The following is a 17581-nucleotide window of genomic DNA, read 5'->3' on the forward strand; positions in this document are numbered from 1 at the left end:
TGTGGCCGAACATGAGCTCACAAGTCATATTTCTCAATATAATTTCATTTTAGCAATATATGACTGATCAACATGTTTCCAGCCGAAAAGCTTTTTAGTTATCACCTTACTGATCAACCAGTTAGCTAGATAAGCTAATAAGCTTGAACGTTCAGTAGCTAATATGATGTTGTAGTTATCATTCAAAAATAATATAAACTGGTTAGCTAGCTACAACAGTAGTGTGTTAACTGCACTGGTTTCTGAAGAATTCAGAGGAATTGGGTGACATGACACACTTTCCACTTTTATTACGAAATTATACACACATCATGGGTATGCCTAAAATGATATACACTTCCAAAGGTGATATCCGTGGCTGTTTAAAAGAATGTGTGAATCCTCAGCAGTGCTGCTGGAAGTGGACAGAAACACCTGTAGAGTTCCATATTGTATTTATTATCTTGCCGTTGGCTTTCGTCCCTGCCTCTACTTGCACATAAAATGTATACATGATGTCTGGTGGGAAAGCAGACGAAATTCAGGGCCATTGACTGATCACCATTGAATTTTGTATTGTTTGCCTCTTCACCATCCTGATAAGCTAACTGTCTGTTCGTATTTAAGTATAGTTTTACAAATTGTTGACAAAAGGCATTGTCAGTGAAATTGCTTTTGCCTTTGTTTGGGGAGATTTCAGGATGGAGAAGACTGGGATGGTGTGTTACTTGTTTTTCACTAAAGGAGGAGAAATAATTCTTCAGATTTTTATTACATTTTATATGCAGTTGATAGTCATGTTGCTATTTTCTTGCTGACATTTTAATTGAACATGCAAATGTCCAACTGTGCTTTCATGGGAAATGCTTTATTGAAAAGTACAAAAACAGGCACAGCAGACTTACTTATAGCAATAAATTATTTCCTTATTTTTAGGTCAGAGCATGGAAAACAGAGCATGATTTTGTACATGTACATGAGGGTAAAGTCACTAACAAACCAGAATGAATGTAAATACAATCCAATAATTTAGATATATTAAAATAATATAAAACAGAAAAAAGAAAATAAATACTGAAGCACAAATAAAATACATAAAGTAATGAACTAACAAAGAGTTGAACAGGTTCTGTCTACTTCACTAATAGTCCATCTAATTGTACTATACTTGGTCACCACCAACCATAACCATAAGGAGCACTAATTTCTGCACAGAACTACTCAAAAGATGATAATCATGAGACTTTTCTATGTATAGCTAAACCTTTTTTCCTCTCTAATGAACAAGTTAATCTTAAAACTGTTCAGCTGCTCTGGAATTCTCTCACTGGGATACTTTAAAATACTTCTTAACTGAATACCATGTGTGTTTCATCTTGTTGACGTATATAAAGAAATGATTTAGTTTCATCTTTCTGATGTATGCAAGGTTATAATTTGGAGCAGCATACATGTCATAGGGCTTTTATACGCCTTTAGATGAAAATATGCACCATATTGAACCATCAGGTCCATATCAGTATGTGCATTCATGGAAAATAGCTTGAAGAGCTGTCAGAGCAAATACACAAAGTATAATTTAAATATAGATATATGTCAGACAATGAATAATTTAACAAGCTCGACCTAAAAGGCCACATACAACACAAAGTATAAAGACAGATGAAAAAAAGTACCCAATGCAGATACACTGTCAACCCCACATCCTTTCTTATTTGCTTTTTCAATTAAAAGTTAAACATGGCAGTACAGAGAGAACACAAACATACAGTACACATACTTAAAACCAAGGCATGAAAGAAGCATTTTGTCTCCTCCCTGTCCAGCGTCCTCATTCCAGTTTCCAGTTTCTGTGCTCCTCAGCACTGAGCTATACGATTTTCACTAAAGAAAATGCCCATGCTTCGTTATTGCCCTTAGGTGAGCAGTAGCCCCTTGTCCCTTCAATCATTTTACCTGGGAGCCCAATATCAGGCTACTGGATGAAAATGAGCATGCAGCCACATGAGAACATCAAGGTCAGACTTGAAAGGGCAGGCTTGACTTAGTGGGATTTCATCCAGTTCTTACATGCCACCCAGGTTTTGTTGGCAGGTTGTTGCCTGTGTCAATATCAGTGTCTTTTAATAGAAGCAACACAGTGGTGGATTGGGGTGGAGTGCCCCTGCGCTCTCATGACTGTTTTATCTCACACTGGCCACTAGGTGTCAGCATAGAGCAGGGCAGGGGATACTTTCATGGTGTTTGTGCTTATTTTTTGGGTGTGATAAATACAAGAACAAAGTATGCTTTCTCTCAATCCTTTTTCTACTAGGAAGAACAAAAGCCACATGACATGACACAATATAAAAGTATGCTGTGCTGAACTGTTGTTCGGGGTTATAAACATGGAGGGCGTACTCAACAGGGATGTGATCACTCACAAGATGGGGGGAGGCTGAGTTAGAAACAGCTGAACAAAGAGGCTCCAATGATTTTAGCCATCAGTTTCCACTCCGAAAAACAGGATTTCCTTTTAAAAAGGGATACATCACATCCCTGAGCATGATAATGATAGTGGAAAGATAAACCTAAGCTTACTGTTGGACGGATGAAGGACCGAGATTTTTTAGCATGAATCTGGAGAGCTTTTATGTCTGTGCCAGGTTTGCTTTGCTGCAAAAAAAACTTGAGTTGCCAAGGCCTGCCTCAAACAGCCATGGGAAAAAATGAAAAGCACTTGAAGTTGTTGGCTCTGGTACAGACGTTCCCATAAGTGCAAATTGCTTTGCTGCACCGTCAGTCATTAATAGCATGTGCTGCAATGGGCAGGCTGTGCATCTGAAGGAGGAGGAGGAAATCACAAAGCACCACACTTGCCATCACTCTGTGCAGCCGGCAGTGATAACATACAGCATAGACGTTTTCAATGCGATTTAAATAATAAAAAAAAAAACTACTTCTAGCCTAGTCATTGACCTGTGTTTAAAGATGTGACAAAAAAACTAAAATCTAAGTGAAGTGAGTGAGCTGGTTAATTATTTATTAGAAATTTCCAAAGTTTCCCCATTCACTGTAAACACTCATTTGCTTGGAAGGATAGGTGGATTTATTGATAACTGTTATTTGTGTAACGCTTCAATGGGATACAATGAACATAGACCCTCAGCAAAATGGACTCAGTAAACAGACCTGGTGATACACATATAAGAAATAACATTACTGCTAAGAGTCTGAGTCACTCTTTACTTGGCAGGGAGATTACAGGATCACTCCCTTCCCATGGAATTTCATGCCCTCAAAATATAGAACAAAAGAGGTTGAAATAATATACATACATAGAAAATGTATATGAAAATGCAAAATGACAACAATAAAAAGAGCACAGCATTGACCTTGCTTAGTAACGCAAAGGGCCATACAGCAGCAAAGTCTTCCCCCCCCCATACCCATGCTCTCTGCAGCAGGGTCTTGCGGATGAGGGGGGTAGAGTCGTGTCCACCGGGTAAAACAGAACCCCAACACTGGTTAACACCCACACTCTCTAGAATGATGTCACTGAGCAGTCAGCTGACTAAAGCAAACCATGTGACCCAGTCAAAACAACAACTGGATAGAAGGCATGGGCTAGCTCTGGAGAGCAGCTTAATGTACTAATCAAAGAATGCAGCAAAAGTGCTGGATTTTGTGGCTTTATGAAGGTGTAACATTCTCTCAGTGTGTCTCATAACGAAATCAATTCACAATAGAGAGGGTCGGGGTTCTGAACTGCTCTTCAGTCTATGAGAGGATGTATCTGCCGTTCAATTCAACAGCATGTGACCAACTCATCCTTTCTTTTGAAGGAGTTACCAGGCTAGGGTTCTCTTTACCCTGATGTCCGTGTCGAAGTACTATAGTATGATCATACAACATACATTGTATGAATTTGACCAACACCGGCAGTGGCGTTTTCTGGTGATCGAGCACTGGGAATGGTTTCCTGAGGACGGAATTTTCCACACCGTAACGGGGCTAAAGCTGCAGTTAGGAATTCTGTTATTCCATGTTGAAACTAATACACAAAAAGTAGTTTACATCTGTAATATACAGGTAATATTCTGATTGCATTTATTTGTTGATAGTTCCCATTATCTCTATATCCAATATGGATTACCTACCACAAAATATGGCATTAATAGCAAGTGTTCAGAAAGGAAAAAAAAACATTCAAAAAGATCTTATAAAAGTCTTTGTCAGGTTCTTGTAAACTACATCAATAAAGTTCTTCTCTATTCCATAGCTATGAGCAAAAAACAAGTTAATTTATAAAAATATATCACATTGAATGTTATGAGCTTCATGCAGAATAATCCTGATTGAAATTTCAGAATGTAGATAGCTGTACTGTTTCACCAAAGTGCTCAAAGCAACCTCTGGTTTTTGAGCATTATCATATATATATTTTTTTTAAAAAGCAGGACTTTTCTGTACTTTATATACTGTGATTTAACAGTAATTTAAGTGCCATTCATGATTATTCTAATCTAATGAGCTCTGTTGAGATCAGCGTTAACACTCCAAACAATAAGGGCCCTGCAGTGCCTTGTTGGTGTGTCTCATTTAAGTATGCTGTCAGCATGGGGTGCTTAAGTTCAGGTTAGCGTTTTTTTTTTTCCCATATGAGCAACTTAATTGTAGATTTCCACAACAGCATAGTGCTGTTTTGTATTTAAATTACTCTTGTCAATAGTATTACTGTCACAAGTATTATCAGAATTACAATATTTTATTTGTTTAACAATATATATTATTTTCATGTCTTAAGTAAAGATTAGATATCACAAGTATCAGACCTGTCTCAGACCAGTGCGGTTGCCTCGGATCATGCAACATATTTGTGCACACTTTAGTAAGTGCTCGACTCTGCAAAGTCTCTGTTTGGGTTGGAAGGTCATGAGAAATAAACAGCTTTGCCCTGCCGGTGCTGGGGATGTCGCACAGTGCACAGACAATGTAGAGTATACAGGAGAGGGGGTGGTGAGCTCAGGTCATGGCAGAATCAGCCTCAACACAGGACTGTGGGACAGAACCGCCCCCCCAACACAGCCTCAATCTCTGAGCTCCCTCTCATTTCGGGGTGGGGCTGGACAGGGGGCGGGCCTGCCTGCTTTGCAGCGAGTCCTGCCTTGACAGCACTAGGAAGGGGCGGAGAAAGGGGCGGAGCTGGGGCTGTGACTGGCAGACTTGACGATGGTGATGACACTGGTGGTGGCCACTTTGCCGGAGGCGAGCGGCCCACAGGTGACAGTCCGGGCGAAGCACTGCAGGGCCTCGTACTTGGCCCGCAGGGCGTCCAGCTCCAGCTTCATGCTGGCGTTCTCGCGGGCCAGCTTGTCCACCTCCTGCTGCAGCTCCGTCTTCTGCCTCTCCAGCTCCTCCTTCTGCGTGACGCGCTTGATGCGGCAGCTGGCGGCGTAGCCGCGGTTCTTCAGCGTGCGCCGTCGCTGCTTCAGCCGCACCACGTCCTCCTTGGTCAGCCCGCGCAGGTGCTGGTTGAGCTCGCGTACTGACATGGCCACCAGCTCGTCATCGCTGAGGGCCGGAGCATTCTCCCCCGCCTCCTTCTTAACCTGGGAAATAGAAGCTGCCCATCAGGAGTGCATACGCTCAGACAAACTGTCCGTTGGACATTCAGAAACTCTCTGTAAGGCCATGCTTGTGAAAATGGGGTGGGCTTATCTAATTTGGAATGTGACAACTAAAATACACTTCTCAGCAGATCATTGCATCTTTGTGCAAGTGCCAAGCATCAAAGTCTGCCTTACCTTTAAAGCTTTGCTTGCTTTAAAATTAGTCGTCATACCCTGCATGCATTCAACTGGACAGAATCCTTCAGAAATGGAGCTGAAAAATAAAATAAGAAGTATATCAATAAGTAAGTTCTTTTGCAGTGAAATAAATTACAAGCAAGGTTCCAACTAGTATTATAACAGGGAAGGCACTTATTGAGTCACCTGTAAAAATATTTGGCAGGATTAGCAACAAATGAAAGTTTGGTAACTGGAATGACAACCTGTTTGTCAGGGACCCTTTCAGGAATCTGCCACTAGAGGTCAGTAGTCACACATTACACAGGCAGTCACTGCCGGTCGTGTTTACTGCTGACTGCTCTCAAATGTGGATCATGGGAGCGCTCTGACAAAGCAGGTCATCTCAGTGCCACCTAGACTGCTGTCGCATTGTCTGATCTCTACAGGGATCATCCTGTGCTATTTTTACGAATGCAGCCTTCCTAGAAACTCCTCTACATGGACAAGCTTACTCTTTCTAGACTGGCCACGCCGTAAACACAGTCCGCATCGCCTGTGTTTTGCAATGGCAATCTGTCCTTCAGGCCCCATTTCAAACCCATTCACCGCTGTCAATTTGACAAAGGCAACCGAGGTTCGTCTGAGACCGTTGCCACGGAAACAGCCAGCAGCAGGCCCCCCTGCCAGGCGAATGTGTGTGGGAGAGTGAGTCACGTGGCCTGCCAAACAGTAAACAAGCCTCATTCATAACACGGTCACACACATGGTATACATTACAAGCCTTTGGCCGTTTTAAGTATGGAGCAGTGACCCCACAGGGCACATCATTAATGGGCAGTCTTGCAACATCCACAACGTGGACCACACAAGAGAAACAAATACACCAAAGGTTTGTTCAGTTCAGCTGAAGAAATCAGCTGTAATCTTCAATAAAGTGGTACAGTTGCGTGCAGATACATCCCTGGTCTATGCCTCAAACAGATGAATGAGGTATTGATTTCTGTAATCTGTTTTAGAACAGATCCATAGTCACTTTTCATACATAATACAATACAAATACAGTTCACAAATCAATGTCTCATTTTCCTACTGAATCTGCACGCACAACATCATATAAAAAGAGGGAGTGATCATTGTAAAAACATGTTAGTTGTTAGTTGTTTTGAGTGAGTTGTAACCTCAGTAATGATGGCACGGTGACAAAATATGCTGGATATGCTTAAACTGAACTGGTTTGAAATAATACGAGTTATGAAGTGTTTATAGTGCACTACAAGCAAAATGGAACACTCCATGAGCTTAAGAGTGGAATAGTTTCCCCCACACAGTCACTGCCATATTTCTGTTTGGGGACAATGCTCTTTATCAGGTTTAGGACTAGGCCATGCGGGCTAGATCCTCTTACACTGGGCTTTCCTGGACTGTTTTCCATTTCCTTATTTAACTTTGTTGGTTATATTTAGCCCAGCGCATGGACAGCCAGTTCCGCAAGCTAAACACTTTGTGTGAAAGAGCAAAGTGAGCCGACATCAGGTTGTGGATTACTCCTTACGCAGTATTTTAAACTGGACGAAAAAAAAGAAAGTCCAGTGAGTGTGGCTTCCATGGCATTCCCTTATGAATTCCAGTATTGCCCGTAAATGTCCTGACAGTCCGAATATAGGTACAGCGCGAAGACTTGGTATTTGATCTTTGCTGCTGGTTAACCGTCCGGGTCGGATTTCTCATAGATTGGGATTCCACTCTAGCATAGTCACATGAGAGAGGGAAGAGCAGTGTGTTTACACACCCCTGCGTAACTGTGGCTTTCTCTCAGGTTTCAAGTTTTCCATCTGGTTTGCGTTTGGTAACCCACACTGGAGGCTGTTGTACAACCGCTTATTCATGTCCCGTTGTCCCAGTCATGACGGGGTAATTGGTGCTCGATCCAGCCTCAGACACACGCTGGCAGCGATTGTAAGCAGCAATGCTACACTTAGCCCCTTTCCTCCCAAAAACGCCTGTGAAACGGTCTATTCATGGGTTCGGTCCTCTGGAACCAGTCTCCTCTGTTTTGAGGGGCCGGACTTTGGTAGCTCAGGGGATTTCTGAGGCGAGGGGGGAATTTCTCTTTCTGCGAAAAAAGGAAAGGCCTGGAATATTTACGTCAATCTGCACATGGCCTGCCTATTAAAGAGGCCATACGGAGGCACATGAGGAAAAATGCCTCGACAGCAGCCTAGCCTGGTCTGTGTGTGTTGCATCATGACAAGAACCCATGTGTCTTTTTAGGCAGTACCCTGAAGTGGGGAAACAACATCCTGCTCTATACATACTTTGCAAACATTCACTCCAAGGTTCTGCAGTTCTTCTTAAACCCTTTCTGCAAATACTCTGCAATTATCCACATGTTGTGGGAAAGGTTCATACCCTTCCTCCCTTTGATTCAGCCCTTTCTTCACCTCTGCTGACGGAAAAAAAAACAAACTGCTGTTTTGGAATCTTCTTTTCTTTTACACAACAGCAAGCACATTTTAGGATTATTCATTGCCTTTGAGATGGCAGATTTGACAGTTTCCCTCCCAAACACTGGTTTCCTAATCTTGGCTGACAGAATACTTGTTGTATAAGGTGAACGTCAAGAGAGTAGCTCTACAGTAGAAGCCACAGTGTACGATGCTTCCGTGAGGGCCGCAAGTCCACATTCTTCACCAGACGCCCTCAGGAGGAAAAAGAGAGGGGCGTGCTTTTCCATGGGGGGATGACTGCTCACACACAACACACCCACTTTTGCTGGGGAAATATTCACCACTGTAAACCACACTCCTGTCAACTCATCACCACAGCAGTATGCGTGGAATTCACAAGATATCCGCTCTGTCTTAAAAATGTGAACTGAACTCAGTTTAGCTGACTTAAAAAAAAAAAAAAGAAAACAATGGTTACATTGCGAGACTGAGGCGTGAATGTTGAACAGCACTGCTTAAAAGAGCAAGAAGAGATGAACCATGATAAGGAAATATGATAATTTTGTCAGGCCAAAGCAGGTGACGCATAGGTTTGTTGTTCTGATCAAATATACTCAAATGCCTACATGCATAGGTAAGTTGCATGGTAAAGTCTGTGCTTGGGGGAAAAAAGAAGGAAACACTAAGAAAAAAAGCAGTTTGTGATCATGAGAGAGGAGCCAGTTGTGCCACAGTCTTATCAGACCACGCACATCTTGAGGAGTCATTAGTCATTATGCAGAAGCCCACGTGCTGCAAGGTTATGACAGAATACAGTGGGCTTTGGAAACACTGCCTTCTCTGGAGACCACTGCAACATGATAAGCCTCTATTACTTTTATTTTCCATGTTCCTACATCGGTCTCCTGACATGCTGAAGTCATACTGCAACTCCTGCCACATGACACTGAACAGGAATTCCAAAAATATGTCAAAAAAGTGTGTTTGCCATTTTAGGTAGAGTTTGTGATACAGACATTTTGAGACTAATGGTTCTGCCAGCAACTGTCAGCATAACAGAGCAGAGACCTTACCCTGCAAATTTAACAACACGTGTCACTAATTATTGTTGCTTATAACATGCTCTCAAAAGTGCCATCTATCAGGCTCTTGGCAACATTTTCTTCTGTTCTTTCATTTCCTTCTGCACAGAGCACACAAATAATCAAATCACAAGAACGAAAGGAGGGAAAAAAATAGAAGGGGTGAGAAATCACACACCCACGCTACTGCCAAGTTGCCACATAACATTTACTCAAGCATGAACCTCTGGTATAAGAAACCTTAGTGGGGGAGTGGATCTGCGCAAAACAACACGCTTTACGCCAAAGAGCGTGTGTAAGCAGGTCTGAGAATGGCTGAGACACTCCGCCCACACGCTGCAGACCGCATGGCTGTGAACTCAAACAATGTGACATTGCATTCCAATGAGTCAGACCCTGCTAACCTCCACAAGGAAACTCCAGAAAGAAACCATTTCTGACTGAAGGGGCATTTCACTTAAAACAGCTCTTTTTTTTATTGGGAACACTACTTACAAATGATAGAAAATTGATCTGTGCATTCTACAGGGCTCAGTTAGAGGGTTTCTTGTTTGCTTTTACCACATAAATTCATAGAATAATCCTTAAATCAGACAGGATGAAAAAGTCTACCCAAACTAAGAATAGCATGCGCATTAACAAGATTAATGTTTAGAACTTGGATCCCATAATCACAGATTTTGGTGTGGTGACGTACTTTAAAAAGCCAATCCCAGCTTTTCTTTCCATTGCTCAATTCATCACCCCTCCTTATCAGCATTTTCAACTTGAGAATTCTCCTGCTGTTACATCCTCATACACATTCCAGGACCTAGGCAGAGCAGGGTAACAATCCACCTCTAAACAGCTGATGACATTCATCTTTATTTCCAGTTTTTAGATACATAAAAATAAAAATAAAAATCTTGTTTGGTTCTATGAATAAGACAGTAATTTGAATTCTTTGGCTTATTCAGTTCAATGGTCAAATTTTACCACATATGCAAGAAATTCAGGAATAGTTCTGATCCTGCACCTAAAAAGTATTCACAAGGTCTTGGTGAAGGATAATCTCTTTCGTACAGGGATCGGGTTGGAACATATTAACATTTTCCTCAACTTAGTTTTTTTTTCTTGTCACCATGGTTTTTGATAATAAATAATAAAATTGATAATAAATCTCAGATCCCCATATCCATAAAGTATGCATGGAAAACACAGCACCCAAATTCAGCTCAAGCATTTCTCAAGGTATTGCTTTCATCAGCTCGTTGAAGTTAACTGCCATGCGCTGCTTTGTGATCATTAAGCTAGGGAAACTGATAGGACCGGATGGATCTGACATTCTCGAACTGTAAGGAACAACACCACAAACAGGCTTTCATCATCCAACGGTGCTGGTGAGCAATAGCACCGTGTGAAACATGATTCCAAGTTGTTTTTGCCATTCAGCTACAGGTTTGAACTCAAAACTCACATAGGTTAAGCCAAGTCATCTACAGAGCCAGACGGCTTAAATAGGGAAATGCAGCAAATTACAGTCTGCACATCTGGAATGCGGAAGTGTATGTAGGCGTTCCTCACCGTTATGAATCAGAGTCGTGCTTGGCAACCTGTTCTTTCATCCATCCCTTTGTTGTCACCTAAATACTACAGAGCAGGATGCTGCAGTGGCTTGGTTCCTAATGAGTATCTAAACTACCCTCAAAGTTTCAGATAATGAGGCAAAGAGGCAGTTTTCCACTGTTTGCAGCTCTCAGCTCTACAGCGATTTATGAAATATTACGTAAAGGGGAAACATAGCTGAGCTGTGAGTCATGCTGTTTACTGGTTAGAGCAAGGACCAGAGGCAATGGAGCACACCCTCCCAGCTGACGTTTCCTGGACAATACTGTTGTTTAACTAAACGGAAGGAAAGGTCCAGAGATCCGTGGGAACAGTTGGCATGGCCACTGGAACTTCATGACCAGTAGGAGGAGTGGAAGACCTACGTGCGTATCTACTTTCCCACTGCAGATTGCTGGGATAAAAAAGAATGTCAAGTATGTGCAGAACAGGGACAAATATCCCGGTTCTGACATTGGCGGAAGCCAATATTCCACTCCGATGTGGAACAGGTATGGAAAACACATCAGTGGTCGGCTCGGCCTCCATGAAAATTCTTGAGGATGATTCTTCACCACAGATTGCAAAATCACAGTGACAAATCCTTTATTTACTCTAAACTGTTCTGACCACAAAGTGGTGAAGTCGTTGATCTCAGATCCTGGAAGTCACTTGCCAGGGCAGGAAGAAGGCCAAGATCCAAATGGAGAGAACATTGTAAGAACATGTTGAAAGCTGGTGGGATAGTAATATATGTAAGCCCACATATCTGGGCAGAAATACTGTTGTAAAGAAAGGCTGTATACAGTTTCTTTCCAAAACTGGTTAGAAATGCCACCGTAGGTTATGTTCAATCATTTGTCATTCACACTACTTGAATAATGCTTAAGCTTGAGATAAATGTTTCAGGCTGTGTCTGTGTGGATTATCCAAGGAATTTCCCAGAGAAAGGGATAACACTGCTTTCATAAACCACTAATATGCATAATTGTACATTCTGGTTTTGCTGTTTCACTTTCTGAACCACACTTTGTTCGTCTCTATAAAACCACAATACTTATGGGGAGCTACTGACGATATTGATACATGTAATGAGTGACAGTGGCCTCACTCTGGAGATCCATTGCAAATTTTGCCAGTCAAAGGAGCCAAAACAGGTGCAGACTTGTATCATACTTCTCATACATCACCATGCATATCACACATGTTCAGACAATTAACCAAAAAAAACAGGTGAACCTGGAGAAAATAACACCTTTCTTTTTTATAAGATCCAGGGTGAGAACCTTATTTTTGTGGGAGCAAACATCCATCATTCCAAAGCTTGAAGGCAAGTTAGTAGCAGGGTTGTTGTGTCCCTTATACACAGCACTTCAGTTACTGTACTAAATACAATATTTGATAGACTATTGAGCCAACTCCTTCAACCAGCAGTGGTTTATCATCTTGAAATAGAGGAGGTTTACAGAATGTTTAACTTTAAATGGAACATTTCTATTTGTTTTGGTTGATTAACAAATGAGTGATGAATTGCCTGCACAAACTGAATCAGTTTGCTACTAATTCCCTTTCTCTTAATTGTATTTTGTGTCTTTTGCATTATGTCATGAAATTGTGCAGCATTTCTACATACCTACACATTACTGGATCATGTGGATAGATTTACTCTTCCTCATCTCATTCCTTTTAATTCAAGCTTCACCAACAAGGGTATCTTGATGAAGTAAAATAGATTCTCCTGTTTATATACTTGAAAATGCACCAGCTTTATGATTGGAATTTTTTGGTTAGCCATAGTTGTGCTTCACACAATGCTCTTAGGATATACAATTACTGGGAAAATTAACTTTTATGTTAATACAGTCTAAAATGATTAAATTTATGTTACTATGCTGAATTCTCTCTGATCATTTATACTCTCTAAAATGAACTAATTAAAGAGAATTTAAAATACAAAATTATGTATTTTATGTATTATGATAAAATACAATTAAGAAAAATGGAATTACCAGGCAATGAGTAAGTACTGGTAGTCTAATTGATAATATTTATAATAATATTAAAAATACAATGAGAACATTGATTACTTATATTTCAAACTCATGAGCTGCCACTGGTGTACATGTCTGGGAGAGCAGACTTGGAAAGGAAGGTCACCACCACAAGATATCTCACAGATAGTGACTCAGGCTCCTATGCAGAGCCCAAAAATGCTCACACATCTTTTAGAAAAAAAGACAGCCGCTCACCAGCCACACTCAGCTCATAGTTTGTTGATGAGAAAGACCTGCTTCAATGTTTTCCACATTAATCGCCATGACCACAAAGGTCAAGTGAAATGTCTAAGGATTTGATATTCATCCAAAGACTCGCAGTCAGCGCTGAAACAGGAAACTGCTTTCTCTCGCCCAAATTCACTAACGCCGGACTGGAAAATCCAAACTCTGACCCGCCCACTCATAATAATAATGTACAAATCAAGAAGTGCACTGGGTGTGCTCAAAAGTCACTGCAATATTTGAGCTCTATGTATAATTCGTAACTATGGGTGGGTCACAATTGTCAAGGTAATCCATCCTAGAATGTGAAAATGCAAAAAAACTTCAGCCATAGTTACACTCACACCAAGTTTTTTAAGTGCCTTCTTGCATTCATGGTTGTGATGACAGATGTCGGCATGTTTATGAACAGACAAGAGTTTCATCTTGCACTCTGCCAAAATGACTTGCACTTTTCCACTGTGGAAAAGCTGTCGGGGAGGCTCAGAGCTGAGGCTGCAGCACAGCCTCTTGGCTTATGCAACAAATTCCAAATCAAAGCCGTCAAGAACATTATAAACGTGACAAAAAATCACTACACAACTAGACAACTTATGCGTGCTGTTTCCAGCGCTTCCACATAGCGGTGGTGTGGGAACGATCTGTCTTAAACTCCACAGCGTACGGTTCTATGTGAATTTTCAAGTTGTCATCTTGATGTTTGAATTTGCAATTCACCACTTGCCCACCTAAGATGATACCTTTCCTTTTTTAAGTATTCATTCTTTTCACCTTTAACTGAACCAGGGACAATTCTGTTATCTGCCAAAGGGGAAATGAATCATAATACCCAGTTATGACTCACCTTTCCAAAAAAAAAAAAAAAGAAATAAAAAAAAAAAACAGGGCGTAGTTCTTCGCCACCACAAAACGAAGCCAAATAACATTCCAAAAAGAATAAAGTGTTCTGGAAGCTATGTGAACAGATTCCCATAAACTCACAGCAGTAACATGTAATGGAATCCCACATAATGCCTCATACTGCTCTTATGATAATGTACCCATAATTTCAGCTCCCATAAAATTCTTCCAAAAACTATGTACAAAGCATTCCATTCCTGTTTACTGCGTTTATTGCTTATACATGTGCAATAGCTTACAATACACTGGGCATCACCTCGTTTCACGCCGATCAGGCAACGTTAAGTTTGTACGCCTACCATTAGCATTTTGCCATTCCTATATGCAACTATGCTTATCCGTGACATATCATAATTTACACTCTGTCAAAACAAAACACGCTCATAAATGCCAAAATAATGAATACATTGACATAACAGTAAAGTGTTTGTTACAACATAACTGTTATATCGCATATCGCGTTCATACTAATTTATCTAATATGCGTATATAAAACACAGCTTCATTCAGAATGCTGCGCCAGTTCATTTAAGTAAACAATTTAAGTGTATTAAAAAGAAAAGAAGATACTGCGCTAGCCCTTCCGATCTTTCCTCCCTTCCAGCGCATGGTTTCACCTCTCCCCGCCGATCCTTCTACGCGCACTTTGCTATGAAGTAGGCTAAAGTTACCACGCCTCCCCACTCGAAGATCCTTCTAAAATGCAAAACAAATGGATGTCCCTTTGATCTCGGAAAACGCACTGGTCTAGGGTTTTTCTATGGAATTTGTACATAATGCGTCATGTTTCATTCTTAACGGTCGACCCCGCTCCACAAACTTTTGGGTGGTTTAATCGCATATATTATCATGTCCATTGTGCTTAGATTCCTGTAGGCACCATCATGTCATAATAATACTAAAATATGCAGAGAATGTATATCAACGGGAAAACTTCGAAATACAATTTCAACAAACATGTAGCTCGGTCATTCCCCTGCAACGCACTGCTGAATTGTAACTAGCTAGCTAACTCACTGAAATGATATCAACTGACCTAAACCGCGTGTTTATGATTCTGGCGGTCTAAAAAGTACACTACGGTAAACAAAACTCTGAGAAACTGTCCTGGTAGACGTATTAAATCAAAGTAAATCTCGTACTCAAGCCTTATTACAATTAAACTGCTTTAAAAGAAAAAAAGAAACCGTTTATGTTGTCGACAATTGTGCTGCGCTCTCGCCTTATTGCGAACACGTGTTCGCGAGAGAGTAATATTGATAAGAAATGTTTATTACCCAATATCTTCGATATTAAATACGCACTTTAACTCGTTCGTTCTTTCAAATAGTATGAGTAACTATGCCGATTCAAAATTTCAACTTTAAAATCGTATGCGCAACACGTTGGCTTTTTAGATACGTAACCTCGTCACCATGTAAACACAAGCAATTTAAAAAGGAATTTCAAACCAGCTTTTCGAAAATCGTGTACACCTTACCTTAAGAAGGCGGAATGTTTATATGAAGATATCAAAAATCTCGTGGAGCTGTCAGTTAAGAGGTGGTGTATGTTTTATCCTAGAGAAGGCACCCAGCACTCGAACCCGAATGTATCCCAGTTCTAAACTACAAAACAACAACAATGTATCAACATTCCACTCGATGCTTCCGCAAGCACTTACGTCACCGATTCCTCGTGACCGCCCCTTCCATTCATGAAAATAACTTTGTACTGACGTCATCCAGGCGGGAAACTAGAGGAAGCCAGAAATAGAATAGGGTAATAAAGACGCAGCTGCTTAATACTTTGGGAGAGTTAGCATTAGTAAGACTCAGGATTTGTACGTTTACTCAATACAAACCGTACTAAATCCTGCTATGGTTTATGAAGCTATTCAACTTGGACAAGTTTGTGTTAGACAAGTTGGCTTTAGAGCTCGCTTTGAAAATGGTAAATATTGGTATGTTAGTGCCAAAGCAATCATGCTTCAATAACCCAATAACCAGTTTTGTAGTTTAATCTTTTAATTTCTAATTGTTACTTTTAATTTAGTATTTTAACATTGTTCTTGACATACAGGTCATGAAAGATATGTGATAGCTTAATCTAATCATACATACAGAAAAACTACACGTAGACAGCTGTCATAACGTTATATGTATGTAACTGTTTTCCAACTTAATCCGAATTTACACAGTGTTCAATCATTTTGTTTTTCCATAAAAGTAATTAATACACCATAAACAACAAAAAAAGTTTTTCACCAATATGTTTTCGATTATTTCAGCTTTAGCTACAGAGAGTAATGAACAACTGATTTCTGTAGAGAGCTCTTAGTGACATCCATAGTTTGACATGCTTTGGGTCAGTGCAGTTTCCAGACGCATTCAGGTCATGAAACGATGTAAGATAATTCATAAATAAATGCATAAATGATTCATAAATAATTTTGTATTCATGATTAACTTTCAATTAACTTCAAAACATAGTCCGAAGACTATAAGTTGACAGCAACAATTATATTGCTTGGCAGTCCTATTTCCCTCCACACTCTTATTCAAGAGAAAACCCGATATACCATGACATCACAATATTTATGGCTAGTGTCATTATTCATCTATTTCATTAGGGTCATGATCCGTGTGAACCTCTAGATACCACTAAATCGCGCTTCTGGTCTGTCACTAGTATGGTCCTTCTGCTGTCAGCCTTTCAACATTCCATGTATTTCAATGCGCCACCCTCTGGTTAGACAGTAAGTGGTTCAGCAGTATTCTGTTCTGGTAATGTGTACTTTCGTACATTGCGGAGTTGTTTTGTATCACAATTAAGGTTAAGTGCATATATATTTACAATGTACCTAAATTCAAGTTTATGATCAATTGAAAAGGAGTTTATAGTCTAAGAACGCATTTTCTGTGCAAATACAGAAACCTTTTCCATAATACATATAGGTAGAGCATGATTATGTTATGACTTTTTCTGCCAGTTTAAGTTCTTATGTCTGTTTCCCTCTGTCTTCACTTTAGAACCCCTGGTATAATCCAATTCAATTCAGGTACTGAATATGAAAATCTCATTGTGAAATATTTACTCTACGGGATTAATAATAAATCTAATCGAACGCTTCAAGAGCACGTGCACTGTTAAATCAAACTCAACCAAACAGGTAGGTTCCAAACAACACTGACATACACACATACACGCACACGCCAGTATGTATTTGTATACCAGAGTCTTGCAAACCCAGTATTTTTCACTCACATCACTAGTACATCACTGTCTCTACTAGCTAGCTTGCACCTTGCTTGGCCAACTATTGAAACTTGGTTATGCAGCGCTTCTAATATTGTTGACTCCTTATATGGCTATTTGCTTGTGGTGTACTCTGTCTCACCTGTGAGTCGTTTTGAATAAAAGCGTCTACCAGATGAATAAATGTGACTGTAAATGTAAACATGGCATGGGAAGGGACCAAGAGTGGTGACGTGTGTGTGCCCATTCACAGAGAATGAATAACAAGTGTACTAAACGTGAGAAGAATGAACGAGTGCTGT

The 17581-nt window shown here is 40.4% G+C and overlaps 1 protein-coding gene across 1 annotated transcript; it reads right to left on the bottom strand.

Annotated features, from left to right (window-relative positions):
• Positions 1-4485: 4485 nt before the first annotated feature.
• On the bottom strand, positions 4486-15644 carry LOC118778400 (transcription factor MafK-like). Its single transcript, XM_036529921.1, has 3 exons — positions 15523-15644; positions 5766-5844; positions 4486-5570 (listed from the first exon to the last, which is right to left on the bottom strand). The coding sequence occupies exons 2-3, from the start codon at positions 5808-5810 to the stop codon at positions 5136-5138; spliced, it is 480 nt and encodes a 159-aa protein (XP_036385814.1). The 5' UTR covers positions 5811-5844; positions 15523-15644; the 3' UTR covers positions 4486-5135.
• Positions 15645-17581: the final 1937 nt, after the last annotated feature.

This window comes from Megalops cyprinoides, chromosome 1 (assembly GCF_013368585.1).
Source record: "Megalops cyprinoides isolate fMegCyp1 chromosome 1, fMegCyp1.pri, whole genome shotgun sequence".
In the NCBI taxonomy this organism is placed as follows: domain Eukaryota; kingdom Metazoa; phylum Chordata; class Actinopteri; order Elopiformes; family Megalopidae; genus Megalops; species Megalops cyprinoides.

What these genes read in the sequence shown, in the direction of transcription:
- LOC118778400 (XM_036529921.1), bottom strand. Translation starts at nt 5,810, where the DNA reads ATGCAGGGTATGACGACTAATTTTAAAGCAAGCAAAGCTTTAAAG. An exon ending in AAGCAAGCAAAGCTTTAAAG is followed by an intron (nt 5,571 to 5,765) that starts GTAAGGCAGACT and finishes TCTATTTCCCAG; the next exon opens with GTTAAGAAGGAGGCGGGGGA.